We start from the raw sequence: 27,496 nt of genomic DNA on the forward strand, positions 1-27,496 counted from the left end.
AGGCAAATGGAGGGCAAGGAGAAGAGCCTTCTGGGAAGAGGTCCAGGGAGAAAGGTCGTCGTATCCCTGCGGGGTGAAGGCAGTAGTGCCTGGAAAGGGGGCATGGTGACAAATGGGATAAAGCTGTGAGGCCAGCAAGCACAGAGGTGGCAGGGGGGGTGGGGGGGGCCAGGCCTGGGCTCCGCGTTTATTTACGTCTCTAATTACAAGGTACCTAGGCCCGGGGCTCCCCACACCTCGGCCCCAGTGCTGCCTTCTGGGGTGGCCTCAGTCTCCTCTTGCGGGGTGCCCACGATCAGCGCGTCGTCCTCGCGCAGGAAGTCCCGGAGCTGGGCCAGCTGCCTGCGGATGAAGTTGGTGGCGTGGTGCACCTTGCGCACGCGCCGCAGGAGGCCCAGCACCAGGCTCCGGCTGCGCTCCTGCCGCTGGCTCCAGGCCTCACGCAGCTCCTGGTAGCAGTTGTGGTGGGCACGCTCCACCGGGCCCAGGGTGGCCCCACAGCCCAGTGGGCAGTGCTGCTGGGCCCCATGCTGGCAGTGCTGCCGGTGCTCAGCCAGGGCCCCACGCAGCACCCGTGCCGGGCAGCCCTCGTTGGGACAAGCCATCAGCTCAAAAGGGCAGGAGTCCTGGTGCCCCCTGCGATGGGCCAGGGGGCACGTCACTAAGCAGCCAGCTTCTGCGTTCTTGCACTGGGGGTAGGGAGAGCACCATGTGAGCCAGGCCAGCTTGGACACTGCCAGCTCACGAGCGGCCTACCTTCCACAGACTCCCCCATCTGTCATATTGAACTGGGAGACTGCCAAGCCCTAATGGCATCAATGATGAGGAGAGGGAAATCGTTGGGCAAATGCTTGGAGGTGGGAAGAATCTAGATCTCTGAGGCACATGGCCTGAGGCTTGAGGAACCGAGACATCTATAAAAATAGGGGGCTGGAGAGTAGTGGCCAGCACAGCAGACACTTCATTCTCTAAAAATTTTGTAGAATCCCCATTTTACAACTGAGGCCCCAGGGGCTCAGAAAACTTAGGTAACTTGCCTAAAGTCACACAGCAAGTAAATGGCAGAGATGTGACTCAAACTCAGGACTGATGACCCCCAGGCTTCAGTCTATGCTGCTGGAGCAGAAACCCTCCGCTCTTTCTGATAGGATTCTCCTTACCCCTCTCCTGGCTCTCCCCCTCCCCTGGCAGGAGCAGAAGGGTGGTGGGAGTGGGTGCTTCAAGCTACCTTGACTTCCAAGCGGCCAATGGTCCTCCGGAGTTTATTTACATGGACCATCTTTTTCCGTTTCACTTCTTTCCTGCAGCACGGACAGGTCTTTTGTCTAGGAGGCATGAGTTGAGGGGGGTGGGGGGGGGGGGAGTGTTGGGAGTGGGAAGGACCAGTTGGCAGCAACATGCCTTCCCAGGAGGTCCCTTCTCAAGCTGGAAGAGGCATGAGGGCTTCATAGGGAACTCGGCTCTGAGGCTGGAGCCGCAGATCCCACAGGCTGCAGGGGCCCACATATTCTTATGTCCCAGGAGATTTGGCAGTGGCCTCTTCCGGCCATTGTAAGTCACTGCTTGGCAGGTCTTCCTCTCTATTCCAGGCCACAGCCTTGCTCCTGCCCTCCCAGCCTCTCGGGGACCCACTAGCACCTGGCTAGCCACCGGAGGATGCATTTCTTGCAGAAGATGTGGCTGCATGGCAGCCTCACTGGCCTCTTGAGAACCCCGTGGCATACGGAGCACAGGAAGCTGCAGTCGGGAGGGCTGGCGAAGAGGTTGAGATCATATCCGCCACTCTGCAAAGGCCAAAATCAGGGCCTGGCTGGGACCAGGATCGGACCGCGTACCCAAAGGGAAACTCCAAGTGGACGGTCGGGTCAGCATCCATTTTGAGGGGGCAGCCGTGAGGGTCAAGACAACTACCAGTCCCTGGCTGGAACTGGCCTCGGCCTGGAGTTAGACCTGACCAGAGCCCTCGGAAACGTTGGTTTTCTAGTCTCGTTTGGGAACCTGTTAACCCAGTGTTCACACTCAGAATAAGGAACGGGGTCCAGCTCTGGACAGCTCTTGAGTTAGGAACAAACTTAAGGGCCAGAGGCAAGAGGGTCCCATGCTCACCATGATCTGTGTCTGGACGGCAGCTCCACTGACCCCCAGGGATCAGGAGCCTCCATTTCACAGCAGGAGTGGGCCGACATCACAGTGGCATTGTCCAGCTCAGGCCAATCACAGCCTTGGTCCAGGGCCCAATGGTAGGTATTCTGTACCATCTAGCCCTTGCTTATAATTGAGAGGTAGGCAGTGTGGACCGGGGCAGGTGTCTGGAGCCTCTGCCTGATCCCCAGGCAGCACCAGGCCGGGAACCAAACTTCTGGGTGCTGTTTTCCCAAAGCTGAGGCTTCGGCAGGAAAGTAGGAATCATTCCCCTACCTTTCCTCAAATAGTGCTGCTCAGGCCAGATGTCCAAGAGCCCAGGACTTTTCCCACTGACCCACCAGCAGGTCTCTTAGGATCTAAGACATCTAGCTCCAGAATACAGATGAGGGATGTCAGGACCAAATTCCCATACAACCTGTGGTACCACAGTAACGGGGGGCCTAGTATGCGGAAGGGTGTTCCAGAACAGGGAGGCTCTATTTGGGCAGGCCTAGGAGGAAAGACATGTGGAGACCAATCTCAACCTGGAAAACCAGGATGTTCCCACACCCGAGGCACATTACCAGAGAACTGTAGGTTCACTACCAGAGTGTTGAGCCCATCAAATCCTAAAGACCCTATCCCCCTCCTGAGAACAATAGGGGGCCACTGCAAGCCTTTGAGCTGGCGATCTTACACTCTGATGCTATCAACCTCAAAAATAAAAGTCAGTTATTTTACTAGCAAAGGGAAATTCTTTAGAAATCGCAGAGAATTGCAATTCAAGACATGCAAGCTATGCTAAAACCACAACCAAAGCCAACAAACAAAGGAAAACTTTATTTTGTGGAAAGAAAAAACCGGGAGAGATTTTTTTTGAACCAACGTCCACCGGACAAAAGCAAGAGTTCAGGGTGATGGCGGTTTCTCACTGTCTGAGTCGCAGGAGTGATCCACACAGCTTTCCCTGATAGGGTCTGTAATTGATATTGAGCGGTAGGGCTCCCCCTTCCTCACCCCCCCCCCCCCGCCCACCGTATTTTAGCCTTGTTTCTCTGTATTCTCACTTTCTGGTGGTTTGCTGGCCCAGCCCAACTCACCACCAAGCTGGAAAATACTTTATCTGCTCCTGGACAAGGTATGGGGGTGTGGAGGAGCACACCTGGGTCTCCAATGTAGTTCTGCCACTTACAGAATGACTAACGAGTCACCTGTCAACCTCCGAGAGCCACGGTGTACCCCTCTACGGCATCCAACACAGAGTTGGACTGGTCGCGAAGAGGAGGTGCCCTAGAGTCTCTCCCCTCCACAAACACCTTGCTCCCTGCGTCCCAGAGATGCACCTCCCAGGCTGATGGCTGGGGGGGGCCAAGGGCAGTCACACGCGGTCGACTCAGACCACCAGCTTCGTTGAGCGCTGAGAGCAGAGCTTGCCTCCCTGCCGTCCTGGGCCTCGGGGTCGGGGCGCCGGCGACCTGCAGACAGAGCATGGGGTCGGGAGTCAGAGGCCAGAGCACGCGCGGCGAGGCCGGGGCGGGAGCCGGGCTGGCCGCGCTTGTCGGGGCCTGGGTTTCACCTCCCCACACCGACGAGTGGGATGTGAGCTGAGGCCCCCGGTGGCTCTGGGCGCCGAATCTCACCCGCGGCCACGACCAAAGCCGCGGGTGATTTTCAACCAACGCCGTCCCTCGCAGCTACCAACCCGGGACGCGAGGACTAGACCTACCTGCAGCGAACGGGAGGAGCAAGACAACTGCAACTCAGAGAGTTCGCGCCGCAGGGCCGCAGGCGCGCAAGCGCACACAAAGCGGGCGGGGGAACACTGGGCGCGCGTCACCACCTGTCTGATTGGTCCGTGGCAAAGTCGCGCCTAGGGCAGCCACGATCTCGCGGCACTTGGCTTGCTATAAATGCTCCCTTCCGCGCGGCCTAGTTCTTCTTCTCCGGGAATACACGTGAGTCTCCCTGCTGCGGGTGGCGGTACCCGGGCCGGGGTGGTGGGAGTGCGCGGACGGCCGGCGGGGCCCCGGGTTGGCGCGTTGGCGCTCCCGGGAGGGAGTCGTGCTCTGGGCGCCTCGTGCGACCGCGAATGCTAGGGCTTCGCTGACTGTCTTCTTGTCATTGTTTTCAGCAAATGGCGGATGACGCCGGTGCTGCGGGAGGGCCCGGAGGGCCCGGGGGCCCTGGAATGGGAGGCCGCGGCGGCTTCCGCGGAGGCTTCGGCAGCGGCATCCGGGGTCGGGGCCGCGGCCGGGGTCGAGGCCGGGGCCGCGGCCGCGGAGCTCGCGGAGGCAAGGCCGAGGACAAGGAGGTAGGTTCGGGCCGCGCGCGTGAGACGGGCCCATGGGCGGCGGCGCCGGACGCACGGTCCTAGTCTACCTGAGCTTGTTCTTTCCAGTGGATGCCCGTCACCAAGCTGGGCCGCCTGGTCAAGGATATGAAGATCAAGTCCCTGGAGGAGATCTATCTCTTCTCTCTGCCCATCAAGGTAGCGCGTGCGTCCTCCCGGGAACGGGCCGGTGGGTGGGTGCGGCCTCTGGGCTTCTCGTTTAACGTGGGCTCCGGGGATGATCTCTGTCCGTGGCGGGACAACTTGGGGACCGGTTCCAGGGGTCCAGGTGACGGTTCTCAAAGGTGGCTTCTGTGTCGTGATAACCACTTTTGTGCCCACGTCACGTTTTTCAGGAGTCTGAGATCATTGACTTTTTCTTGGGGGCGTCGCTCAAGGACGAGGTCTTGAAGATTATGCCTGTGCAGAAGCAGACCCGCGCTGGCCAGCGGACCAGGTTCAAGGTAGCTGAGCCATTTCTGCCAAGGCGCTTTGTGAGGCTCTCTCGGCTCTGCACAGCCACACTTGCTGCCTCACGTGTGGCTTTCGTAATGGGGAGAGAGAGGAAAGATCTCCTCTGGACCTCAGAGCGGCCTGGCGGTGGCCACTCTTTCCTTGAGGAGGGCAACAGGGCCTGGTGGGTGTTCTGGTGGGAGTTGCTGGTGCTGTGCGGGCCTGTGCGGGGAATGGACCACGGGTCATACCAGGTTTTTTATAGGCATTTGTTGCCATCGGAGACTACAACGGACACGTTGGTCTGGGTGTTAAGTGTTCTAAGGAGGTAGCCACCGCCATCCGTGGGGCCATCATCCTGGCCAAGCTTTCCATCGTCCCCGTGCGGCGAGGCTACTGGGGGAACAAGATTGGGAAGCCCCACACTGTACCATGCAAGGTAGGCCGGGGGTGGCCAACGATGGGGCTTGCAGGGGTGCAGACTCTTGATCACCCATCTGCTGACTCCTCCCACCTTCACAGGTGACAGGCCGCTGTGGTTCTGTCCTGGTGCGCCTCATTCCCGCCCCCAGAGGCACTGGCATTGTCTCAGCCCCTGTACCTAAGAAGCTACTGATGATGGCTGGTATCGACGACTGCTACACCTCAGCCAGGGGCTGCACTGCCACCCTGGGCAACTTCGGTAGGTGGTCCCAAGGGGGGCTGTGGCTTCTCTCAGCTCCGCTTAATCATACTCGGTGTGTGGTTGGCGTGTTTTCAGAGAGAGAGAGAGAGGAAGGCTCTCCTAATGCACGGCAGACCGGCCCCAAGTGGCCTCTCTGTTCCTAGGAGTGCAACAGTGTCTGTACCTGTGGTTGTCACAAGAATCCACCAGCTCACTCCTGTTTTCCCCTTTGCAGCCAAGGCCACTTTTGATGCCATTTCCAAGACCTACAGCTATCTCACCCCTGATCTTTGGAAGGAGACTGTGTTCACCAAGTCTCCCTATCAGGTACTGCCTGCCCACCCCCCCTTGTGAGCCTGGACAAGGGTGGACGGTGGGGCGGCATCTGTACGACTTAAGTCTCTGTTTTTCCCAGGAATTCACTGACCATCTCGTAAAGACCCACACCAGAGTCTCTGTGCAGAGGACCCAGGCTCCAGCTGTGGCTACCACATAATTTTGTATGAGAAAAATAAAGGGAATTGAAGCTTGTTAATAGTGTTTTTTACTTCAAGTTTCGTAGCAGGTAGATTTGAAGGGTGATGAAGCCAACGAAACGAATTAAGATTCACCAATAGGTCAAATGAGGATTGAAAAAGACTAAAAGCCAATTTGACATTACTCTTTATTTTAGCAATAGTTCCGTATGGGGGCTGAAAGAGCTGCCTCACGCAGCGGCGGCCTCTTTAGCAGCTTTTCTCTCTGCCAGCATCCGCTGCTTCTGCTTCGCCAGGCACTTTCTGGCCGAATAATGGGCACCCAGGTCATGATCTGAGGAAGAGATTGGGGGAGGGAAGTCACGGGCCAAATCTACCAAAGGTATAGACTGGAGTCTTCCCTAGAAGCAGAGAAAGAAAAGGCAGCACATACCTGGCAGCAAACAGACCCCTCTCCCAACCAGTCAGCATGCTTGGGCAGTAATGTTTGTAAAAAAACCCCGACTGGAGGGGCGCCTGGGTGGCGCAGTCGGTTAAGCGTCCGACTTCAGCCAGGTCACGATCTCGCGGTCTGTGAGTTCGAGCCCCGCGTCAGGCTCTGGGCTGATGGCTCGGAGCCTGGAGCCTGTTTCCGATTCTGTGTCTCCCTCTCTAGACTCTGCCCCTCCCCCGTTCATGCTCTGTCTCTCTCTGTCCCAAAAATAAATAAAAAACGTTGAAAAAAGAAAAAAATTTAAAAAAAAAAACCCCGACTGGAGAAAATGGAGGGTTGAAGGATGAGGCCAGTGTGGGGGCTCACGTACAGCGGTCCTGGTAGGCCTTGGCCACCTGGGCAAACTGCTCAATCTCCTTGGCACAGTTCTCCCTGTAGCTCTCGCCTTCCCTCTGCTGACACGCCTTCAGCCTTTCCTGGATAATATTGACGATTTCTTGATCAACTTTACTGAAAGAAGAACCAAGAAAGTGGTCCACAAAGAATCCTTACCTGTACCCAGAGGTCATAGGTCGGGGCTCTCCACCCACAAGATGTGGGCCAAGCCCAGGAGGCATTCTTGTCAACCGACCACCATCCCAGGGTCTCCCCAGGGAAAGGGCCCAGCCGGAGATGCTCACTGTGCAAGGCTCAGTATTTCCTGACTTAAGAAGGGACATACTAGTCTCTCCTCCATTGCATTTCTGCTTCAAACATGCACAAGACATCCTTTTCCTGGCACTCGGTGATATCTGGCACACGGCGGAACTCCCGGTGGTAGTAGTAATACCTGTTCTTCGCATGCTGCCGCTCTATAAACTCTGTAAAGAGAAAAACCCTACTTGTTTGGACAGGCCAGAGTCTGGGCTCTTAGCTTTGTTATTTCCCACAAACCAAAGAAGCAGATTTCCCAAACGTTCCCAGCTTTCACAAAGACTGCCATTTGGACTCTGTAACAAGTGTGGCTGGTAGCCCTGGGCTACAAATAGTGACCTCCATCATTTATGGAGGGTTCCTGGGAGCCAGGCACGTTGTCTCACTCGGTCCCCAAAACAATCCTATGGGGTGGGTCCTTTTCAGTACAGACAGCACCAAGGCCCAGAGAGATACAGGATTCAGAACCCACGCTCTGCAAGCCCACACCCTTCTCCAGATCCCCCTGTGGGCCAACCTCGCTGCACAAGGTCTCCACCCTGTAGACAGACGGCCCGTGCCAGTTTTGCCACCACTGACCTGGCCTCAACTTCCCCACCGCTAAACTAACGAGTTGGAACTGGTGCGATCTCATCCCTCCAGACGTATAAAACACTTTCTAGGGGCGCCTGGGTGGCTCAGTCGGTTAAGTGTCCGACTTCAGCTCAGGTCACGATCTCACGATCCAGGAGTTCGAGCCCCGCGTCGGGCTCTGGGCTGATGGCTCAGAGCATGGAGCCTGCTTCCGATTCTGTGTCTCCCTCTCTCTCTGCCCCTCCCCCGTTCATGCTCTCTCTCTGTCTCAAAAATAAATAAAAACGTTAAAAAAAAAAATTAAAACACTTTATAAAAAACCATTACAAAAAAGAGGAGTGGATCCATTGCCGTGCCTTTTCCAGATGTGGGGATCTGATTTGTTGACTTTATCCCAACAACCCACCAGGGCATGGCGCTCACTCCAAATGTTTTGTTGTTGAACGAACGAATTGGTTAATTATTTTTTTAACAGAGGCTCCATGCTTAGCGTGGAGTCCAACACATGGCTTGAACTCACAACCCTGAGATCAAGACCTGAACTCAGATCAAGAGTGGGATGCTTAACCGACTGAGCCTCCCTGGCACCCCTGAATTGGTTAATGGATGAATTGCTTAGCATTAGTGACTGAGGGCAGTGTGTGCTCGTGCTACGGAGCGAGCTGAACAAACTGGGCAACAAAGAGCTGTTTTAAACATCTACCTGGTTTGGACCACGGTTGGGGGTATCTGGACAGCTCTTAAGCTTGGGCACACACGGAGTACAAGTCACAGCATATCTAGGTCGAGGGGACCTCGGCCATCCCCTGACTATCCGGGTCATTTTGTAGGCGTGCAGAGGGTTGGCAGAGAACCCTTCAACAGCCGTTTGCTGACTGCCTACTGTGCACAACTCAGGATGCAAAGCGTGCAGGGAGAATGGGGTTTAACAAGCCTCAGGCCAGGGTGCGATCCGCACACCCCCCCTATATTTGGGCGAGCCTGGAGACCAGGGGTGCGTGGAGAGTTCCCCCAGGCGGCGAGGGCCGGAAAGCAATGAGGGGTCTCGGTGCAGAAGACAGGGGTGTTCCTAAGGTGCAGTGGAAACGGGGTGGGGGTCCAAGGAGGCGACGAGACCCCAGGTGTCCGGGTGGGGACGACGGGGACCGGTCACAGGGGCGAAGCCCTAGGTGTGGCGGAGTATTCCAGATTCGGCGGCGGGGGGCCCTGGGGAGCGGTGAGGCCCGGATGGGGTTCGTACCTCTCACTAGGGTCACAGGCCGGTCCACGAGGAGGTCGAAGGCCTTCGTCACATAGGTTATGGGGTTGGGCAGCGAGGTCTGCGGCGAGGGCGCCGGTGTGCGGCGCGGGGGCTCGGGGTACACGTCCTTATCCCAGCTATCCGGCATGGCGGCGGCGTGCGGTGGGGCTCTTCTCTCGGACGAGCGAGCCTGGCCTCTGACCGGTTACCACGGCCTAGTTCGCCCGCAGCAGAGGACACCCTAGGGCGGCTGCGCCGGCGCAAGGCGGCCGGCACTCGCGAGGCACCATGGGACTTATAGTTCTCCCGCGGCAGAGGCCGCTGTAGGACAGCTACGCCTGCGCGGGACTGCCTGCGCTCGCGAGGCACCATGGGACTCGTAGTTCTGCAGGCCCGCCCAATGGTGGGCTCGGGAAACCCCTCCCAGCGCGGGGGCTGCGGCTTGTGTGCTGTGCGCTAGACGCTGGTCTCGGCGCTTGAAATACGCCAGTGGAGAAAACAGAGGCCCCTGCTTACGTTCTAAGACGAGACAAACACTGGAAGAAGCAGACTATTCATTCAGTTTCTTTGGTGTGCAGGTACGTGGCAACTGCAGTAGGCAGCAAGACGAACAGAGCTGGGCCCTTCTGGAGAACTCAGACCGGTAGAACAACCAAAAAACACAACAAAGTCAACAAATAACAAACTGCCAAATGCCCCACTCTTTCAGGAAGCCTTCCTGAATTGTCCCTTCCCTGCAGCCTTCTCTGGGCTCCACTGTGTCTTCCAGAGCCCCTCATGGATTGGCCAATGCCAGTAAGCTTAGGGGGCCTTTCTGGGGCAGAACAAGAGGCAGGGCTTGCCCTTAGGGCCCTCACCCACAGGGAGAAGTGGCTCCTATGCTGGACGCAGAGTGCTCTGGTCTGGGACTGATGTTTCTGTCCCGGCCCCGAGCACTGTTGTGCCCCCTGGGGTACCTCCACTGACCAGGGCCCTGTTGATCACCTTCCGTGATCTCCATATCTGGCATGGCCCTCGGCCAGCACCACGGAGGGTGCTGGTCACTTCATGCCTGGAGGCCAGGGTCAGGGACATGGAGCCATCGACTCTACGGATGCACAGGATCTGGGGTCACAGAAATGTCAAATCGTGAAATCACGAACCCTTAGAAACACACACTGTCAGACCAAACGAATCTTAACATCGGCCTGTACCATGGGGCTGAACAAGGGGATCCCACAGAGCCAGGCCCGATGCCACCGCTATGGCTCACCAGAAGAATATGAGAAAGCAGAGAACTCGATTAAAGCAAAGCACGGGAGTGGCATCTTTCCACTGCTGTTTGGTAGCAGAGGGGCTTGGGGATCATGTAGCAGAAGCAGGAAAAGGCATATGAGAGGGAGGAACCCAAGTAGCTTGTGGCTCTGTGCCCGGCCCCCTGGTTCTTGGCCCGTGTGCCAGGAACCGATCCTACCACAGCCGCCTGTCTTGCTGTGCTCAAGGGCCTCAACATGGGTGGCCTTCCCTTTGTCCTGAGTGTGCGGGTGTCCCTTCTTTTTTTTTTTTTTTTATGTTTTATTATTTATTCTTGAGAGAGAGAGAGAGAGAGAGAGAGAGAGCGCGCGTGAGCGGGGGAGGAGCAGAGAAGGAGACACAGAATCCCAAGCAGGCTCCAGGCCCTGAGCTGTCAGCACAGAGCCCAACACGGGGTTTGAACTCACAAGCTGTGAGATCGTGACCTGAGCCGAAGTCGGACGCTTAACCGACTGAGCCACCCAGGCGCCCCTGCGGGTGTCCCTTCTGTGCTTCCTCCGCTCAGGTAGTCTCTCTCCCCCTGGGCCACTCCTGGGGCTGAGGGTTGCCCCTTCCCAGTGATTGAATTCCTGTGGGGCTCAGCCCAAAGTGTTACAAGTTCTTTTGTCATTAACAACAGCAATGACAGAGAATTGTGACATTTTACTAGCACAAAATCTTAGCACCAGCAAGGCAAGATCCCCAGGCCCTCAGAGACATTTCAGGCCTGTAAAACTGACTCTCTCTATAGGTTCAAAACTTGATAAGCGTAGAACCTTTGTTCTTGGATGACAGCTATTCCCACCCCCGGCCCCCGGCACCCCAGGCAGTTTGGCCAGACCCTGCTCGAAGCCCTCAGGACGAGACAAGAACTGCCAGCCAAGTGGACCAGGCCCTCCTGACCGCAGCTGCCTGAGAGAAGCCCTCTCCCCAACCTGGGCTCCTTGACTCTTTACCGGGCCGACTTGTTCCTGGCCTGGGAGGGCAACACAAGGCAGAAAACGAAGTGGTGTGACCCAGTCCCGGGGCCCTTGAGGAAAGCAGTGACAGGCCTGGCTCCAGGTATCCCCACCCCAGCCTGCCCATCGGATGCCCCTTCTCGCTCCGCCCTAGGCCAGGCCTGCTCCTGGCACCAGAGCCCATGACCGCCACGGAACATGACCAAGCTCTTCTGCCAGGGGCTAAATCTGGGACCTGGCTGCCGGGCGTTCTGGCCCTGCCATTCGACCTCCAGCGCCTGTCGGGGAGGCCCCTTCCTTTCCTGACCTGCCGGGACGGGCTGCCATGGTCAGTGGGCTAGGGGGCTGGAGCCAGCCAGCTTCCTGGGAGGGGCAGGTGGGCTTCTGGAGTCTCTTCCCAGCAGGGATGGTCCTTGGGCCTGTAGGGGCAGAGGTGACTGAAGGGGACAACAGGGGGCCAGAGCTCAGGCTGTCAGGCCTGGAATGGGCAAGAAGATAGACAGATGGCTGTGCCTCCCTGTCCCTCTAGCCCTCGGCCACAGTGTGGGCCTGTCCCTCCTGGGCCCAGCAGGCTGAGCCCACTAAAGTGGGAAGCCTGCGGGTGAGGAGAGCTGGGTGCTGGCTCTGTCCCTAAGACACTGTCCCTGAGCCGACCTGCCCTCCTTCCCTATAGATAGATGGAGGCACTGAAGACCACCACTGCCCCGTCTGGGGTCTCTGACTCACTTCTCTGGGCCCAGGGACACCCCAGCTCTGACTGTCCCCTCCTCCTCCCACCCCCAGTCCCACCGGAAGTTCTCTGCCCCTCGGCACGGACACCTGGGCTTCCTGCCCCACAAGAGGAGCAGCCGGCACCGGGGCAAGGTGAAGACTTGGCCTCGGGACGACCCCAGCCGGCCGGTGCACCTCACGGCTTTCCTGGGCTACAAGGCTGGCATGACTCACACTCTTCGAGAAGTGCACCGGCCGGGGCTCAGTGAGTGGCTGTGGGGGGACACGGGGGTGGGGGAGGGTGTGGAGCATCCCCAACTGCCAGAGGGTCTGGAAAGACTTCCGGAGGCCAGGAGCCTGAACTGGGCGCCAGGACGGGAGACGGTCCCAGAAAGGGCGAGGCCATGCCGCAGGAACCACAGTCAGGACACTGACTGTCACCAAGCCCTGACCGCTGGCCACCCCTCGAGGTGTATTCTGTCATCGCCCCTGGTTTACAGATGAGGAAATTAAGCAGTTGTGAAACTTGCCCATCACCAGTCCGTAAGTGGGAGAGCTACAGTTCAAAGGCAGGTGCCCCGATACACCTTTTGTTTTGAGATCACTGTAGAATCCCATGCACCCGTGACCCAATTTCCCGACGGAAACATCTTATAAACTACGGTAGTATGTCACAACCGGTTATCGACCTGGATACAACCTACCCATCGTGTTCAGGTTTCCTGTGCGTGTTTAGTTCCATGCGGCTCTGCCATGTGTAAATGTGTGTACCATGGAACATTCCGAGTCCTTCCTGCTGCCCCTTTATAGCATCAGCCACCACCCCTCCAACTTTCTGGCAGCTACTCATGTGTTCTGTTCATCACCTCACATATGTGTGTGTATATATATACATCCATATTTTTTTTTTGAGAGCGAGGGAGTGTGAGAGGGGAGGAGCAGAGAGAGAGAGGGAGAGAGAATCCCAAGCAGGCTCCACACTGACGGTGTGCTTTATCCCACGAACCGTGAGATCATGACCCGAGCTGAAATCAAGAGTCGGACGCTTCATCAACTGAGGCACGCAGGCTCCCCATCTCCTGATATATTTCTTTTAGACTTGCTTTTACTTTGTTTTAGTGTCATTAATAACATCTATAAAATCACGGGTTTTGGACAAAATACAGGTATTTTTCTAGAGCTCATCAACGTATATTCATAACTGTTAAAATTTCAACGGCTTGGGGCGCCTGGGTGGCTCGGTCGGTTGAGCGTCCGACTTCGGCTCAGGTCATGATCTCACGGTCTGTGAGTTCGAGCCCCGCGTCGGGCTCTGTGCTGACAGCTCAGAGCCTGGAGCCTGTTTCAGATTCTGTGTCTCCCTCTCTCTCTGCCCCTCCCCTGTTCATGCTCTGTCTCTGTCTCAAAAATAAATAAATGTTAAAAAAAAATTAAAAAATAAAATTTCAACGGCTCAAGTGCTCTCCGCTAAAGGAGTCCCAGCCCTGCCCTTTGGGGGATGCTGCCCTGGCTGTCGGCTCTCTTCGCCCATTTCCAGAGGGTCTGATGGGGAAATTGAGGCAGGGAGCAAGTCAGGCGTTGTCTGAGATCTCAGAGTCAGAGCTACCAGAGACCACTTCAAGGGCCCTGCCCAGCACCTGCTCCTTGCCCCAGGCGGAGCAGAGAGAAGGGGCAGGGAGGGTGCAGGCTGGGGGCCGGAGGTCAGTGGGAGCCCTAAGGCCATGGTGCTCCACCCTCCCTTGGGCAGGAGGGGCTGTGGTTGGCTCTTCCACTCCATCCCCTTTCCCCGTGGGTCCCAGAGGCCCTCCTCCATGCCCCTGTCTCCGGGTCCCCTCCAGAAATTTCGAAGCGGGAGGAAGTGGAGGCAGTGACGATTGTGGAGACGCCGCCTCTGGTGGTGGTCGGCGTTGTGGGCTACGTGGCCACTCCTCGAGGCCTGCGGAGCTTCAAGACCATCTTTGCAGAACACCTCAGTGATGAGTGCCGTCGCCGCTTCTACAAGGACTGGTGAGCGTTGCCCTCGGGGGGACCACGTGTGGACTGGCACGAGGGGGGTGGGAAGTGGCAACGGTGTATGGGAGGCAGGAAAGTGTTTGTGGGGGAGGTTGCCTTCAATTCAATAAAAGACAAGTACTAGGGGGCCGGAGTGGAAATTGGGATAGAGGAAGAGAGGAAGCGCATGTTCTAATCCCCAGGGTTAATTAAGGGACTAATTTGATGAAATGTTAGAGTCGGCTCAGAGCTTCCTAGCAGCCAGGGTGAAAAGGGAAATAGCTAGCTGACAAGCTCTTCTCATCAGAAAGGAAGGCATTTGGGGGCACTCAGTCTTGAAAGGGAAGGCCCACGTGCCCAAGGAACTTCACCGACACCCCCATCCTTACGGAGTTAGAGGCATAGCCCGGTCCTGGCCCTCTCTGGGAGGTAATAAGCTTGGGCTTCTGAGCCAGCACGGGCTGTACGACTACAGGCAAGCTGGCTCACCTCTTAGAGCCTCTTAGATTGATCCCCCCCCCATCACAGACACCACCAGATGGAGACACCATCCGATGGAGTAATCCCTGTGTCATGAGGCTGCCGTGAGGATTAAATGAGCAGTGTGTCAAGTGCTCAGCACACAGAAAGTGCTCACCGAGTGCCAGCTGGCCTTGTTTCTGTTTTTTCTACTGTTATCAATTTGGCCCTCATCCAGGGACTTTGACTTTTGTGAGCTTTCGTTTCTTCCTCTGTAGAATGGGGACAGTACATCCACCCTCCAGAGTTTGGGGGAGGGTTGGGAACGACGCGGCGTGGCGCCTGGCCAGTACTGGCCGTTGGCCCTAGAAGCGGGGTCTGCGGCCGCAGCGGTGTAGGCAGGTGGCCGTGGCGCCGGCCAGCACGCGCCTCCCTCGAGCTCGGGCACACCTGACGCTCACACGCAGGCCTCAGGAGGCGGGAGCGCGTCCGCTCTGTACAGGAGGAGCCGGAGGCCCGGAGAAGGAGGGGCAGTCTGTGCTTGACGACTGGGGACCCCGGGGGAGGGCCCCGCGGTGGTCTCCCCGGGAAGGGAAGGAGGGAGGAGAGGACACTCACTGCCCTGAGGGGCCTGTTTGGTGGGCTGTGGGCACGTGGGGGCTGGGCAGGCCTGGGCAGCTGCCCCGGCTGGCCCCTCTACGTGTCTCCTGCGTGTGGCTCAGGCACAAGAGCAAGAAGAAAGCCTTCACCAAGGCCTGCAAGAGATGGCGTGACACCGAGGGCAAAAAGCAGCTGCAGAAAGACTTTGCCGCCATGAAGAAGTACTGCAAAGTCATTCGTGTCATTGTCCACACTCAGGTCAGCCCTCCCACCTCGTCCACACCCGGTGTGCCAGTCCACTCCCTGGGCCCACCCTCCCCCGCCCCAGCTTCCAGGAGCTCTGGCAAATGTCAGCCTAAAAATACCACGAGCCGGGGCACAGCCCCAAAGGGCTGGGTGACTGGCTGTGCTGGCCTCCCGCAGCCCCGGGGATGGGTGTCCGTGTGCTCTGAGGGCTCTGGGCCGTCCGCCACGCCTAGTGGTCAACCAAGGCCCTGACACGCCCCACAAGGCCTGGACCTCCTGCCAATGTCCAGTGTAGAGGGCCAGCCACCTCCCGTTGGGTCCTGGCACAAGGCGTGTGTGAGTCAACATTCGTACGTGGGGTCTGGCTTGAGTGGGCTGACAGGTTGCTAACACCTTCTGGCTTATTCTGGAACAGTCCTTGGCGTCTTGTCCTCAGGGAAGGCTTGCGTAGGCCTGGAGCAGCACCCCTCTGCTCCCCTGCCTCGGTTACTGCCACACTTGCTGTTCCTGGTTACACGTGTCATTGGTCATGTCCGTTTCCCTTTACAGACTAGCTCCACGGGGGCAGGGCTGTGGCTGCCTGTTCAGTGCTGTGCCCCCAGCACCCCAGCCACCGAGAGCCCTGTATGCAGTAGGTGCTCCATAAGTACTTGTTGAGCACTGGGCTGTGACTTGCGTCCCTGCTTCCACCTGTGTGTCCCCGCAGCCCGTGCCTCACACAGCAGCAGCCAGAGGTGTCTAAAAACATGAACCAGATTGTGTCACATCCTGCACTTAGAATAAAGCCCAAGCCTCTCCCTTCAAGACTGGCCCGGGCAGGGCCCAGCTCACCTCTGACTTCATCGTGCACCACGTTCCTCCTTGCTCACCACGGTCTAGACATACTGCTCTCCTTTCTAGCCCACCAGCTCCCCAGGATCTTCCCTGCCACAGGGCCTTTGCACAGGTGGTTCCCTCTGCTCCCCAAACTTTCAGATCTTCACTCAGTAGCTCCTTCTTGTTATTGAGGGGTGTCCCCTCAGAGGACACGTACTGCCTTACGTGCAGGAACTGTCCCTGCTGCCCCCAATATTCCATCAGAATATTCAGTCCTCCCCAGTGCCCAGCACAGAATATAGCATATCGAAAGACTGGAGCACTGGAACATCTGCTGAATGCATGTACGCATGAAAGCCTGCTGGGGGTCACCAGCCAGTCATGCCAGGTCTGCGGTTGGGGGGTGCAGCCCTCTGGGAACCGACTGGCCGGGCCATGTCCTGCAGATGAAGCTGCTGCCTTTCCGGCAGAAGAAGGCCCACATCATGGAGATCCAGCTGAATGGCGGCACGGTGGCTGAGAAGGTGGCCTGGGCCCAGGCCCGGCTAGAGAAGCAGGTGCCGGTGCACAGTGTGTTCAGCCAGAGCGAGGTCATCGATGTCATTGCCGTCACCAAGGGCCGGGGGGTCAAAGGTAGGGCTGGGTGGGGACGGTGGCTCCAGGAAGGCTGCCTGGAGGGGGTGGGGGCCAGACTGGCCTCTAAGCCCGCCCCCACCACCTGCAGGGGTCACGAGCCGCTGGCATACCAAGAAGCTGCCACGGAAGACCCACAAGGGACTGCGCAAGGTGGCCTGCATCGGCGCCTGGCACCCTGCCCGTGTGGGCTGCTCCATCGCTCGGGCCGGGCAGAAGGGCTATCACCACCGCACGGAGCTCAACAAGAAGGTGTGTCCGCAGTCCTGCTGGTAGAGGGACACTCGTGACCGGACCCCAGCGGGTGGGGTGCCTGACCCGGACGCTGCCTGGCCCCCCCAAAGGCTCTGAAATGCCCCTGCCGGTGCCTGGGTCTGAGCACTCGTGCTGATGGGCACAGACCTGCCACGGGCTCCAGAGGCCACGTGCTGCCTGCCACGTGCCCTGCTGTCCTTGCAGATCTACCGTATTGGCCGCGGGCTGCACACGGAGGACGGGAAGGTGGTCAGGAACAATGCGTCCACCAGCTACGATGTGACGGACAAGTCCATCACGCCACTGGTGAGGGGGTCTGGTGTGCACGTGTGGAGCAGGTGTGTGGGCTACCTCCCTGCCCCCAGAGCTCGGGCCCCAGCGAGCAGCCCCCCGGTGGAACAAACCCCTGCCGTCCCTGCATCCTCTGAGCCCCCTCGGCACCCAGCTCACACTCCGACCGCCGTCATGGGTGTGGAGCACGGCAGCTCCAGCCGTGGCCTGGGACTCGGGCCACCTGGGTTCAAGTCCCGGCTGCACTATGTAGCAGCTGCAAGGCCTGAACGAGTGATCCTGCTTCTCTGAGCCTCAGTGTCTCCCTCGCTAAGAGTGTTCAGTGAGATAAGGACTTAGAATGTGGCTCAGGTGCTGCCCTGGGGCCAGGGGCTGGCTTCAGCTCACGTGTGGGGAGCTCTCCCGGGGCTTGCAGCTGCCCCTAACACTGCAGCCCCTTTTGGAGCCTGGATCCTGACCCACCTCCCCGCAGGGCGGCTTCCCCCACTACGGGGAGGTCAACAACGACTTCGTCATGCTGAAGGGTTGCATTGCGGGCACCAAGAAGCGGGTCATCACGCTGAGGAAGGTCAGTGCCTCTATGGTGGGAGGGTCGAGGGACTGGCCTGCCCTGTCCTTCACCTTGCTCCCAAGAGGGTGGGAATAGGGAGAGCAAAAAGGGAGGGGTTCTGGCAGAAGCCGAGTGAGTGAGACCTTCCCGTGTGGCCTGGGGGTGGCGGGAGGCAGTGGGTGAGGACCTTGCATCTTGCTCCTCTCCAGTCCCTCCTGGTGCACCACAGCCGCCAGGCCCTGGAGAACATCGAACTCAAGTTCATCGACACCACCTCCAAGTTTGGCCACGGCCGCTTCCAGACGGCCCAAGAGAAGAGGGTGTTCATGGTGAGCCCACCTACCCCTTGTTCTCTGGGGCTCAGACCCCACACCCCTCTTGCGCCACAGCTGGGTAGTTGAAGCAGATGAGGGTGGCTGGGGCGTCCCCTGCCCTCATCCAGAGGAGGGGCTTATAGGAGTCCAGTCCCGGGCACTGACTCGTGCGTGGAAAGAAAGCGGAGCAGACGCTGGCCAAGGGCAGTATTCCCGGCTAGACCTCCGTGGCGAGCGCTGCTGTCTCCTCCAACCCCTCAACCAGGGTCCCCAGAAGAAACATCTTGAGAAGGAAAAGTCCGAGACCTCGAGAGACCTGTAGGCGGCTTGGGATGGAGGGAGCCTGAAGGAAGCGCGGCGCGACCCCCGCCTGCCCCCTCTGTCTAATAAAGTGCGAAGGCGACTCTTCCCACGGTGTCTCAGAGTTGCGAGCGCGGAAAGGCGGGGGACCGCGGGTGGCCCGGGGGCTCCGCGGGCGGGCAGGACCCTTGCGGCGTGGCGCCGCTCCAAGCCGGCGCAGCTCAGCGGCGCCCCCTGGAGCTCGGGAGGGGCTGCCGAGCGCGGGCGTCGGGGACTCAGCTCCCTAGCCGTCCCCAGGAGCAGTCGGGGGCGGGGCCTGTGAGGAAACTGCGGAGGGCAGGTCCTCGCCCCAGGGAGAGATTGGTCCGCGGGAGGGGAGGGGGCGGGGCCTCCTACAGGGTCGTGATTGGTCCTCTTGGGGGCGGGGCCTCGACCCGGATCCGGGCAGTGATTGGGCCTTGGGAGGAGGGGCGGGCCCCGGGCGCCGGCTGGGGGGCAGTCGGCCAGTGGCCTCGGATCTGTCCGAGGAAGCGGTTGCCCTGCGGTACTGCCGCCGCCATGTCGTTCTGCAGCTTCTTTGGGGGCGAGGTTTTCCAGAACCACTTTGAGCCAGGTCTGTTCTGTGACCTCCTGGGAGGGCAGCGGGGAGGGGGAGCGTAGTAGAGTGGGCGTCGCTGCTCTCGGGCGGTGGTGGAACCCTTGAGCCCCGGGAAGGGCGGACCCCACCGGGGGCGAATGTGATCGCGCGGGGAGAAGCGCCTGTGAGTAAAGGGGACCGCGGAGTAGGGGGGGTCTGGGGAGCCTGAAAAGTAGGGGTTCCTGAGGGGGAGAGGCGACATTAGAGGGAGGGCGTCGCTGACCTCGAGGAGTGCGTGAGCAAGGCCGTTTCTGGGAGGAATCCTTGGGGTCAGGGTACAGGGAGGGGGTGACGCCGGTGGGGGGGGATCCGGATTGGGAACTGGACTTCAGAGGGACACGATCGAGTATCTTGTCCTAGGGCATCCCCCTGATGATACCCCTGCCTTTTCCCCTCCCGGGTTCCTGGGATCCGCAAGGTAAGCTGGCAAGCACAGAGCGTTCCCTTCGGACCCAACGTGTCTTCCCGGGTGCCTCCGCCCATCTGCCCAGGGCCCTGGGGTTCGGTAACCAGGAGAGCCGCTGGGCAACCAAGTGCCAGTGAAGTTTGACCAGACAGCTGGAGTGGGGGTGGGGGTGTTTGGGACGTGGACAACCATCCCTCCAGGTCCCAGGCTTTGAGAGGCCCTGGGGTGTCCCCTTCTGGGCCGTGCTGTCTGGTAATGGCCTAATTTGGTAAAAACGTGCCCCACAGGCAAGACTAGGGCAGTGCACTGCCTCGGTGGGAACCTTTGGGTGTCAGCCCTCTAGGAGGCTGGGCGGTGACACTGGACATCTGTGGATGTCAGCTGTGGCACAGGACTCTCTAGGCAAAGCCCTCCACCGAGGCCCTCTGGCAGTAGGCCCCCAGTTGTCCTCAGGGGGCTCTGCCAGGCAGGAAGCTCCACTTCCACAGCAGCTGGGCATCCCCCTCTTGCTACCTTCTCCAGTGGCTGGCAAAGGCTGTGTAATTCATGGACTCTGGGAAAGGCTGTCCTCAGGCTGGGCACTGGGTGCGTGGTTCCCCTGTGGGGGGCCCCAAGCAGTTACCTGTTCCGCAGGTTGGTTTTGCAGCCTTTTTTTCCCCCCTCAAAGTGATCTTTTGGGGCTGGGTTAAAACCTGTTCTCTTCCCTGGGCTTCTGTCTTCCTGGGCCCTGCCCCCCCCCCCCCCCCCCCCCCCCCCGGCCTGGAGACCTGTTTGGTGGGACCATTGTCTTCCCTCACAGAGAGCAGGCCGGTGGCTGGGTGTCCAGCTCAAGGCCTCCCTGGCATCAGGAATGGCCACTTGGGAAGGGAGGTGGGCTGGGGCCTGCTGGGGTGGGAGTGCTGTCTCCTCATCATACTGTCTGGGCTCCTTCCTGACTGCACACCCTCGAGCTGTGTTTTGCATCACTCAGGCACTGCAGCTCTAAAACGGAAAGGTCCTCTTACAAAACAAAACTGAAAAAGGGGCTCCTGGCTGGCTCAGTTGGTGGAGCATTGGCCCTTTAGGCTTGTGAGTTCAAGCCCCACATTGGGCATGGAGCCTACTTGGAAAAAAAAAAAAAAGCAACCACAAAACTAAGCTAAACTGGAGGGTCTACATCACAGGACTGTGTATAAAGTTCAATGAGATAAGTGTGGGAAGTGGCTCTTCGTGGCACATGCTAAGGACCACTGAACGTGAGCTCAGTGGTGTGTTCCAGGCCTGGGAGTGGCAGGTGTCAGCGTGGATAGAATGTGCAGCCCACCCTGCAGACGGACGGTGCTGTGTTCTCGCCCCGAGGATTTGGGCACTCACCCCAGAGAGGCTGGAGCCAATGTGTCTGCCTTTGTCTTCCCTTCTGCCCCCAGGTGTCTATGTGTGTGCCAAGTGTGGCTACGAGCTCTTCTCCAGCCGCTCAAAGTATGCACACTCGTCCCCGTGGCCGGCCTTCACTGAGACCATTCATGCTGATAGTGTGGCCAAGCGTCCGGAGCACAATTCGCCTAAAGCCTTAAAGGTGGGTGGCCGCCCCAGGGGGTGGGGAGGGGTGTTGGCCAGGGAGAGCCCGAGGTGGCTGCTCCTTCTCTGCTTCCCCTACAACTCTCGGGGCTTAGAGTCTGTCTGTGCCGGTCTTCTGGCCTCTGCCAACCTACCTGGGGAGCCTGGGGTCCTGATGGAGACGGGGAAACAGGACTGCTTTCCTGTGCGGGCTCCGGGATGGAGGGCGACCTCTCCTGCCCACAGTTACTTTGGGAAATGGGTGGGGGGAGGACACCATCTCTGCCGGTGGCAGGAGGGCCATTGCTGCAGTTGTTTTGTGGTCTTTCCAGGTGTCCTGTGGCAGGTGTGGCAATGGGCTGGGACATGAGTTCCTGAACGATGGCCCCAAGCCGGGACAGTCCCGCTTCTGAATATTTAGCAGCTCGCTGAAGTTCATCCCGAGAGGTGAGCAGCTGGACACAGGCCTGTTGTACATTTCAGAGGCCCGGGGGTGGGGGACACACGGTTCTTGTCCACTTGCAGTGACGAAGCATCGGGACACCAAAGCACCCTGCCCAGGAGCTGCCCAGGGCCACCCCAAAAAGGTGGCTGCAGGGCAAGGACAAGGGCAGATGTCCTGATGGGTCACGTGTGCCCCAAAAAGGGGCATCTAAGGGTGGATGGGTGAAGAGTTTTCTGTGGGGGCCTGGACCTTCCCAGAGATTAGAGGGGGAGGCAAGGCCAGGCAGACGCTGAGGGCTGGGCTGTGTGGCCACGGCCTTGCTCCTCAGCCTCTCTGAGCTGGCCTCCTGCTCTGCGTAGTGGGTGTGATCGCAGAGCCTCCTTCACGGGCTGTTTGAGGACAGCCGCGTTGATGTGATGCACCTGGGGCCTGGCACACGGTAAGCGCTCCCGTGTGTCCTCCTGTTGGCAGGTCTTCCTTTTTTTTTTTTTTTTTTTAGTGTTTAATTATTTTTGAGAGAGAGAGACACGCACACACAGCGTGTGAGCAGGGGAGGGGCAGAGAGAGAGGGAGACAGAATCCAAAGCAGCTCCAGGCTCCGAGCTGACAGCACAGAGCCCGACGTGGGGCTCGAACTCACGGACCGCGAGATCACGACCTGAGCCGAGGTCGGAGGCTCAACTGACTGAGCCGCCCCAGCAGTGTTCTTATAACAGATTTCTCCACCCTCTGAAGGTGGAGTGTCCCTACAAAACCTTCCATGAGCCAGAAGCGTGTGCAGAGAGGAGTGCCTCCCAGTTCCCGGAAGTTCGCCTTGTGCCACTTCCTTGTTAATAAAGCCCTTGTGCATCGGTAGCTGTTTTCAGTAACTGACAGAAATCCAGAGGAGTTTCACTTATGATACCTTATCGCTTACGATTAAACCTGTTGCCTCATTCACGTAGATAACGCCTGTGTAACGCACGTGAAGCGTAAAAGCAAAGGGGCTCACGTCTTGGGAACGAGGGCCCCGGTGCTGGGGTTTGTTCGGCAGCCGTCTCTCCTCTGGGTTTTTATCTGGGCGCAGCGTCGCCTCTGGGGCCTGGCCCTCTTGCTCGCACAGGTTCTCACAAGTCAGCACGTCTGTCTGCACCGCCGGCCCCTCTGGACTCATGCCCACACTTGGTAGCTCCAATCCCAGCTCCCCACTTGCCGCCAGCAGGGCCGTGGCCAGTCCCTAATCTCAGTTTGGTCCTCTGTAAAATGGGCTTGCTAACATCACATGCTGGCTGCTGTCCTGAGGGAGTGAGGCTAGGCGAGAGGGTCCGTAGGGCCGGCGATGGTAAGGTGTGACGTGATTTTGTCCTTTTGTAGTTACTGACCTTTGTCCCGTGGAGGAAGGAGAGACTGGGCTCTCCTGGAGGTGTCGGGGAACAAAATGGGGCACACAGGCTCCCCCAAGCCGGGTGCCCAGGTGCTCCCAGCTGCCCTGCTCTGCAGGCTGGAGCGGGGCGCCTAGCTCGGGGAATGGTGTTTGGAGCATAATTTAGCAGTGATTTGTGTTTCTCTCCGTCCGTCCTTCTAGGCAAAGGAACTGCCTCTCAGGAGCCGTAGGCGGGCAGCACATACTTACTCTAGCCGGACACTGTGCTGTGGCCCCTCTCCGGCCGTCCAACCTCGGAATTGGAACCCCAGACATCCAGACGGGGCGGGGAGGGGGGCTGGCTGAAGCGTCAGGATCTCGGCTCTGCACAGCTTCTCCTGAAGGCACTGCTCTGGCAGGATGGCCCACGCCCTGCTGCCCGGGGTGGGCCCGGAGGGCTCTGTTCACGTGGGAGTCTCAGGGAGGTGGGCTGGAAGCCTAGCGGGTCTCTGCATGACGGTACAACCCCACCTTCTCTTCTCCGTAGCCCCCTGCCCCCTCCCCGTCTGTCTGGACTCACCCCCGGGGGACCCGATTCTGAGCCTGGCTCTGGCCCTCGCCGAAGCTCATTCCCATCTCCCCCAGGCTGGGCCGTGAGGCAGGGTGCGGAGGGAGGCAGCCCTCGCCGGCTGCTCCGGCCCTGGTCACTACATGATTCACTCTGGTCAAAGCCTTCCAGGCAGCCAGAGTGGTGATGATCTGTGACGGCTGGCGGGGCAGGCCGGGGGCCAGACTTCTGGTCTCCCAGTTACGAGAGGAGAGATCCTGAACCCGGTTTCACCACCTTGCCTCACTCGGGCTTAGGAAAGCGGCTGTTGCTCCATTTCCTGGATTGTGCAAGGCCGGGGCCCACAGCCCGCACCTTCCCGGGAAGCAGCGATTGTGCCTTCCTGTACCCGCTCTGAAGCCCTTGCTGTCCGGGAAGGTGGGTGATGCCGAAGCCCCCTCCCGTCTTAACTCCTGTCTCGAGTAATCAGGAGATCAGTAAACAAACGGAACACGGGCTCGCTGTCTGCGTTCACACCAGGGATGCGGGGACACGGCGCTTCACTTGTTCCACAAATATTTATGGAGTGGTGCTGCCTGCTGCTGGGGAGGCGGCGGTAAGACAGACAGACAGATGGGCCTCCCTCCGGGCCTTCCCCTGTGTTTGGGGAGACAGGAAGTTCACATCAGATGACGATCAGGGCTGTGAATATGTACCCCAGAGGAAGGACGCTCGATTGTGTGTGTGGTGGGGGGGGGGGGGGCGATAACCCTCCGGTTATTCCCCAGTTCCAAATGCATAATTGGAGCAGACGTACTCAGCAGCTGGGAGCATCCCCACGTTGCGAGGATTGGAGCCTGCAGGTGTGAGGACAAAAGGGCAAAGGTGGTGGATGAGGGATGAGGTTAGAATGGCTGGCGGGGTGGGCGGCGGGAAGGACGGCCAGTGATACTGCTGGTCTGTCTGGTCTGCTCATTCCTTGGGAATGGGACTCCGCCCCTTCCCTGATCCCCAGCCACAGGCTAGGGGTCCCTGCTCTGGCGGTGGCGGGGGGGGGGGGTCACTGGCCTGTGCAGGTGCTGCGGGCTCACTGTGTGACCTTGGGCAGAGCACTTAACCTTCCTCTGTGGAGCCCAGCCTGTCTCCTGGGTGGGGCTGTGGCGGGGGGTGTCGCAGCTGTGCGGGTTCTGAGTGTGTGTCACCCTGTGGGGTTAGATCTCTCAGACACCAGCTTGGTCACTGGGTCGTCTGTGCAGAGGGAGTTGTGCAATGGGAGGGGTCAGCGCTGACAAAAAGCACCAGGGAGGACCATGCTGAAGAACCCCATTCGGGAGAGTGGCAGCCTCCTTCTCTAGAAAACATCTCCGTCTCTGCCCTGCTGGGGGGCCAGTACTGACTGCACCTGCTAGAAAACTGCCTCCTGGGACTGCACAGGGTGTGCCCTTCACCCCACGACTTCAGTCCCATCTCTGCCGGACTTCTCCCTGCATGGACCCCTCTGTGTCCCTGGTTGGGGCTGTCCCAGTCACCTGGGATCATCATCGGCCCTGGGGCACTGCCTAGCACAGCCTGTGACCCATACACTCGGAGGCTAGCGGCCAGTCTTGGCCAAGGGCAAGCCCACGGTAGGTGAGCAGTGACTGAATGCTCAGTGTGTTTCTACAGGCAACATCACCCTGGTGGGGCAGGGCAGGAACAGGAGGCTTGGAGACGCGGGAGACTTGCCTCAGGCCTCAGGTTCTCTCTGCCCACACTGTCTCTTTCCTCTTTTCTATGCCCCAAACGAGGAACAGTGGCCCTGGGAACATGATGACCATCTTTTGAGCACAGTCTGAAAGCAGCAAGCATGTTGAAGGGGCCTAGCAGTGGGGAGGCAGCTAGCTGAGTGGTCAGAGGGAATCTCCAGGCCCAGGGCTAGGGCGGACCTCGGGCTTTGCTTACCTCTCCTGGCACCCCTGGCTCAGCAGGTGCCTGAGTAAACTTGGCCTAGGACCAGGCTGGCCTCCTTCTGCAAATTGGGCGGATGTGTCCAGGACATGCCCCTGGGGCTGCCTCTCGGGGGCCAGATCTCCAGCAGGACAGGCTGGAGGGCCTGCTGGAGCCTGGGTGAGGCTGGTAGGGACGCTGTGAGGGACGGTACCTGACTGCCTGCACTCCACGGGCCCCATACAGGTTCACTGGGGGTGGGAAGGGCTGGAAGCAGGGTCCTTGGAGGGGTGGAGGAAGAAGGGTGGTCCCCTTTCATCAGGAGCCTGGAAAAGGATGGCTATGGGCAGGGCCTGTCTGCCAGGGGCTGGGGTGGGAGTGAGTTGTCTCTTGTGGAAACATAGATCCCCCCACCTCCTTCTTCTTGCTGGGTTACACCATAACCTTTGGCCTGCAGCCCTACTTCCTCCTGAGAAACAAAAGACTTTTTGAGAACCCAGCTCCCTCCCTCCCCCTCCAACGCCCCCTCCCTTGCCAAGTGGACCCTTGCAGACAAGTGTTCTGTTCAGGGGCAGACCGCTCCCCATGCTCTGTCAACACCACTCAACAGCCGCCGGCAGGCCCGTGCACGCGGGGGCACCCAGGGCAAGGGAGGAAGTGGTATGTGTCTGGGATCCCGCTGATCCCCTGTAGGGGCCCGCGGCCCTGCTCAGGAGACGCTGGCAGGGTGCGTGAGTGACCCAACCGTGCTTGGGACTTGTGCTCACTCACGGCTTTCGTTTTCTCTGGGTGACAAGTGCCAGGGAGAGCCGTGACCTTGGTGGGGGTGCGGCCGATTCGTAGGTCCCAGGAACCCTGTGACTCCGTGCACGAATGTGGGCTGGTCAGGCAAGTGGGAGGGGGCGCCCAGAGAGGACGGTGGAGGTCACCGCCGAGCCAGCGTCCGGGTCCCCACCCTCATACGAGGTCCTGGTAGGGGACGTAACGCGATGAACCCCTTCGGAGGCCACCAGTTAGCGAGCGGCGCAGGGACTGTGTGCAGCACCCACGGGCAGGGGGCGAGCTCGCTCCGCGCTGCGCGTGCGCCAGGGCCGGTCTGAGAGGCCCTGCAGTTCCCCGAGGCGCCGCCAGGGGCGCAGCAGCGGCACCTCCGACGGCGAGGGCTGATCCAGCCCCCTCCAGGGACCCCGTGACCCAGCGGTGCTCAGTGGTGAGGGCCGGCGTCCTCCAGCCCGCTCGGCCACGCCGGCCCAGCCTGCCAGTACCCGGAACACAGGTAACTGAGGCCTCCTGGCGTCCGACGGTGCGAGGGCCGGCGGTGTAGGGGCCCCATTTGGTAGGCTTCGCGAAAGTGACCTGTTGCTCCCAGCCCCTTCTCCAGGGCAGCCCCGCGGGACCCCCCTGCTCCCGATGCCCCTGCCTCTTCAGCCTGCGGCCCTTCAGCGTCCTCAAGTTGCTCCTGCTGCCATCCTGGCCCACCTGGGGCACCAGGTTCTGAGGGCACCACCTTCTCGCGTCTGTGCCCACTTCTCTCCGCAATGGTGACAGCTCCTAGCTAGCCTCCCCCAACCCGTGTGATCTCTGCAAAAAAAAAAAAAAAAAAAAAAAAAAAAAAAAGACCAGAAACTTCCCTCTGTGGTTCCTGCAGGCTCTGCTGGCTCTGGTCCCACAGATCCCGTGTCCCCAGCCACCTTTCCACTCCGTGAATGAGAGTAGTGTTATTTACCGCAGCTCCCGGGCTCCTGTTAACCGCACTCCTTGCACGCAGACCCTCGCACCTAGGCCTCTAGGCCAGCCAGACTCCACTCTGAAACATGCCCCCGTGTTCCCGCCTTCTATACTTTGCTGTTCCTTCTTTCTCACCCCCTCCCCATGTGCTGGAATCCTTCTAGAAGCCTCTCCCAGTGGCTCTGCCCAGTGGCTCTCTCCTGCCCCCACGCTGCGGGGGCCCCGGGCTGGTCTCCTATATGTGTGCACAGACCGGGTCCCTGCGGTCCCCGCTTACAGGCCTCAGCTCACCCCAGGTCAGAGAGCTCCTTCAAGTCAGTGTCCACGATGCGCTCATTGTGTTCCCTCCCCCACGCTGAGCCCCATGGGAGAGTGCACGGAGAAGCGGCCGAGGAGTGTATGTCAAATTGCACTGCCTTCTGCTCACTCTGTAGGGGTGAGCGAGCCAAGCCGCACATCTGTGTGAGCGTGTCTGCGGTCTGGGAGATGCAGGGACCCCGGGACCACCTGTCACCTTACCCCAGCCCTAGGGTTCTGCTTACAGCA

At 59.4% G+C, this 27,496-nt stretch overlaps 5 protein-coding genes, 1 long non-coding RNA gene and 3 other non-coding genes across 11 annotated transcripts; 5 read left to right on the plus strand and 4 right to left on the minus strand.

Annotated features, from left to right (window-relative positions):
• Positions 1-153: 153 nt before the first annotated feature.
• On the minus strand, positions 154-2,230 carry RNF151 (ring finger protein 151). 2 transcript variants are annotated; one of them, XM_060629090.3, is made up of 4 exons: positions 2,107-2,230; positions 1,639-1,784; positions 1,229-1,301; positions 154-689 (listed from the first exon to the last, which is right to left on the minus strand). In XM_060629090.3, the coding sequence occupies exons 1-4, from the start codon at positions 2,107-2,109 to the stop codon at positions 204-206; spliced, it is 708 nt and encodes a 235-aa protein (XP_060485073.1). In that variant the 5' UTR covers positions 2,110-2,230; the 3' UTR covers positions 154-203. The 2 variants fall into 2 exon arrangements, with proteins under 2 accessions (XP_060485073.1, XP_060485072.1); XM_060629089.3 differs by having other exon boundaries at positions 1,229-1,325.
• A 719-nt stretch (positions 2,231-2,949) lies between these two features.
• LOC144614789 (uncharacterized) lies at positions 2,950-3,949 on the minus strand. The gene is made up of 2 exons (XR_013552959.2): positions 3,851-3,949; positions 2,950-3,599 (listed from the first exon to the last, which is right to left on the minus strand). It is a non-coding gene; the product is annotated as an uncharacterized LOC144614789 (long non-coding RNA).
• Positions 3,678-3,804, minus strand: LOC132689838 (small nucleolar RNA ACA64). Its single transcript, XR_009615183.1, has one exon. It is a non-coding gene; the product is annotated as a small nucleolar RNA ACA64 (small nucleolar RNA).
• Positions 3,950-3,976: 27 nt separating the features above from the next.
• On the plus strand, positions 3,977-6,105 carry RPS2 (ribosomal protein S2). The gene is made up of 8 exons (XM_060648086.3): positions 3,977-4,079; positions 4,256-4,435; positions 4,523-4,612; positions 4,810-4,917; positions 5,172-5,345; positions 5,429-5,588; positions 5,806-5,897; positions 5,986-6,105. The coding sequence occupies exons 1-8, from the start codon at positions 4,035-4,037 to the stop codon at positions 6,064-6,066; spliced, it is 930 nt and encodes a 309-aa protein (XP_060504069.3). The 5' UTR covers positions 3,977-4,034; the 3' UTR covers positions 6,067-6,105.
• LOC132689828 (small nucleolar RNA SNORA64/SNORA10 family) lies at positions 4,953-5,086 on the plus strand. Its single transcript, XR_009615174.1, has one exon. It is a non-coding gene; the product is annotated as a small nucleolar RNA SNORA64/SNORA10 family (small nucleolar RNA).
• Positions 5,615-5,747, plus strand: LOC132689829 (small nucleolar RNA SNORA64/SNORA10 family). Its single transcript, XR_009615175.2, has one exon. It is a non-coding gene; the product is annotated as a small nucleolar RNA SNORA64/SNORA10 family (small nucleolar RNA).
• Positions 6,106-6,216: 111 nt separating the features above from the next.
• NDUFB10 (NADH:ubiquinone oxidoreductase subunit B10) lies at positions 6,217-9,259 on the minus strand. The gene is made up of 4 exons (XM_060648087.3): positions 8,986-9,259; positions 7,201-7,339; positions 6,850-6,989; positions 6,217-6,380 (listed from the first exon to the last, which is right to left on the minus strand). The coding sequence occupies exons 1-4, from the start codon at positions 9,131-9,133 to the stop codon at positions 6,277-6,279; spliced, it is 531 nt and encodes a 176-aa protein (XP_060504070.1). The 5' UTR covers positions 9,134-9,259; the 3' UTR covers positions 6,217-6,276.
• Positions 9,260-11,412: 2,153 nt separating this feature from the next.
• Positions 11,413-18,491, plus strand: RPL3L (ribosomal protein L3 like). The gene is made up of 10 exons (XM_060648084.3): positions 11,413-11,544; positions 12,000-12,192; positions 13,766-13,934; positions 15,101-15,236; positions 16,487-16,673; positions 16,765-16,925; positions 17,133-17,234; positions 17,692-17,787; positions 17,979-18,098; positions 18,349-18,491. The coding sequence occupies exons 1-10, from the start codon at positions 11,542-11,544 to the stop codon at positions 18,403-18,405; spliced, it is 1,224 nt and encodes a 407-aa protein (XP_060504067.3). The 5' UTR covers positions 11,413-11,541; the 3' UTR covers positions 18,406-18,491.
• Positions 18,492-18,864: 373 nt separating this feature from the next.
• MSRB1 (methionine sulfoxide reductase B1) lies at positions 18,865-23,812 on the plus strand. Of its 2 annotated transcripts, none has more exons than XM_060648089.3 (4): positions 18,865-18,996; positions 20,833-20,981; positions 21,295-21,409; positions 22,972-23,812. In XM_060648089.3, the coding sequence occupies exons 1-4, from the start codon at positions 18,942-18,944 to the stop codon at positions 22,998-23,000; spliced, it is 348 nt and encodes a 115-aa protein (XP_060504072.1). In that variant the 5' UTR covers positions 18,865-18,941; the 3' UTR covers positions 23,001-23,812. The 2 variants fall into 2 exon arrangements, with proteins under 2 accessions (XP_060504072.1, XP_060504071.1); XM_060648088.3 differs by lacking the exon at positions 22,972-23,812 and adding an exon at positions 21,767-22,780.
• The last annotated feature ends 3,684 nt before the right edge of the window (positions 23,813-27,496 follow it).

The sequence above is a fragment of the Panthera onca genome, chromosome E3 (genome assembly GCF_046562875.1).
Source record: "Panthera onca isolate mPanOnc1 chromosome E3, mPanOnc1 haplotype 2, whole genome shotgun sequence".
Classification (NCBI taxonomy): Eukaryota; Metazoa; Chordata; class Mammalia; order Carnivora; family Felidae; genus Panthera; species Panthera onca.

Bases quoted from the DNA above. Each gene is read 5' to 3' on its own strand.
- RNF151 (XM_060629089.3), bottom strand. The intron at 1,326-1,638 runs GTGCTAGTGGGT...CATGCCTCCTAG, and splicing joins ATCCTCCGGTGGCTAGCCAG to ACAAAAGACCTGTCCGTGCT. The intron at 690-1,228 runs GTAGCTTGAAGC...CCCTACCCCCAG, and splicing joins TTGGCCGCTTGGAAGTCAAG to TGCAAGAACGCAGAAGCTGG.
- RPS2 (XM_060648086.3), top strand. From the start codon at position 4,035: ATGCTCCCTTCCGCGCGGCCTAGTTCTTCTTCTCCGGGAATACAC. The intron at 4,436-4,522 runs GTAGGTTCGGGC...TGTTCTTTCCAG, and splicing joins GCAAGGCCGAGGACAAGGAG to TGGATGCCCGTCACCAAGCT. The intron at 4,613-4,809 runs GTAGCGCGTGCG...CACGTTTTTCAG, and splicing joins TCTTCTCTCTGCCCATCAAG to GAGTCTGAGATCATTGACTT.
- NDUFB10 (XM_060648087.3), bottom strand. From the start codon at position 9,133: ATGCCGGATAGCTGGGATAAGGACGTGTACCCCGAGCCCCCGCGCCGC. The intron at 6,990-7,200 runs GTATGTCCCTTC...TTCTTCTTTCAG, and splicing joins ATGCAATGGAGGAGAGACTA to TAAAGTTGATCAAGAAATCG. The intron at 6,381-6,849 runs GTACGTGAGCCC...TCTCTTCCTCAG, and splicing joins CAAGGCCTACCAGGACCGCT to ATCATGACCTGGGTGCCCAT.
- RPL3L (XM_060648084.3), top strand. The intron at 12,193-13,765 runs GTGAGTGGCTGT...GGTCCCCTCCAG, and splicing joins AGTGCACCGGCCGGGGCTCA to AAATTTCGAAGCGGGAGGAA. The intron at 13,935-15,100 runs GTGAGCGTTGCC...CGTGTGGCTCAG, and splicing joins CGCCGCTTCTACAAGGACTG to GCACAAGAGCAAGAAGAAAG.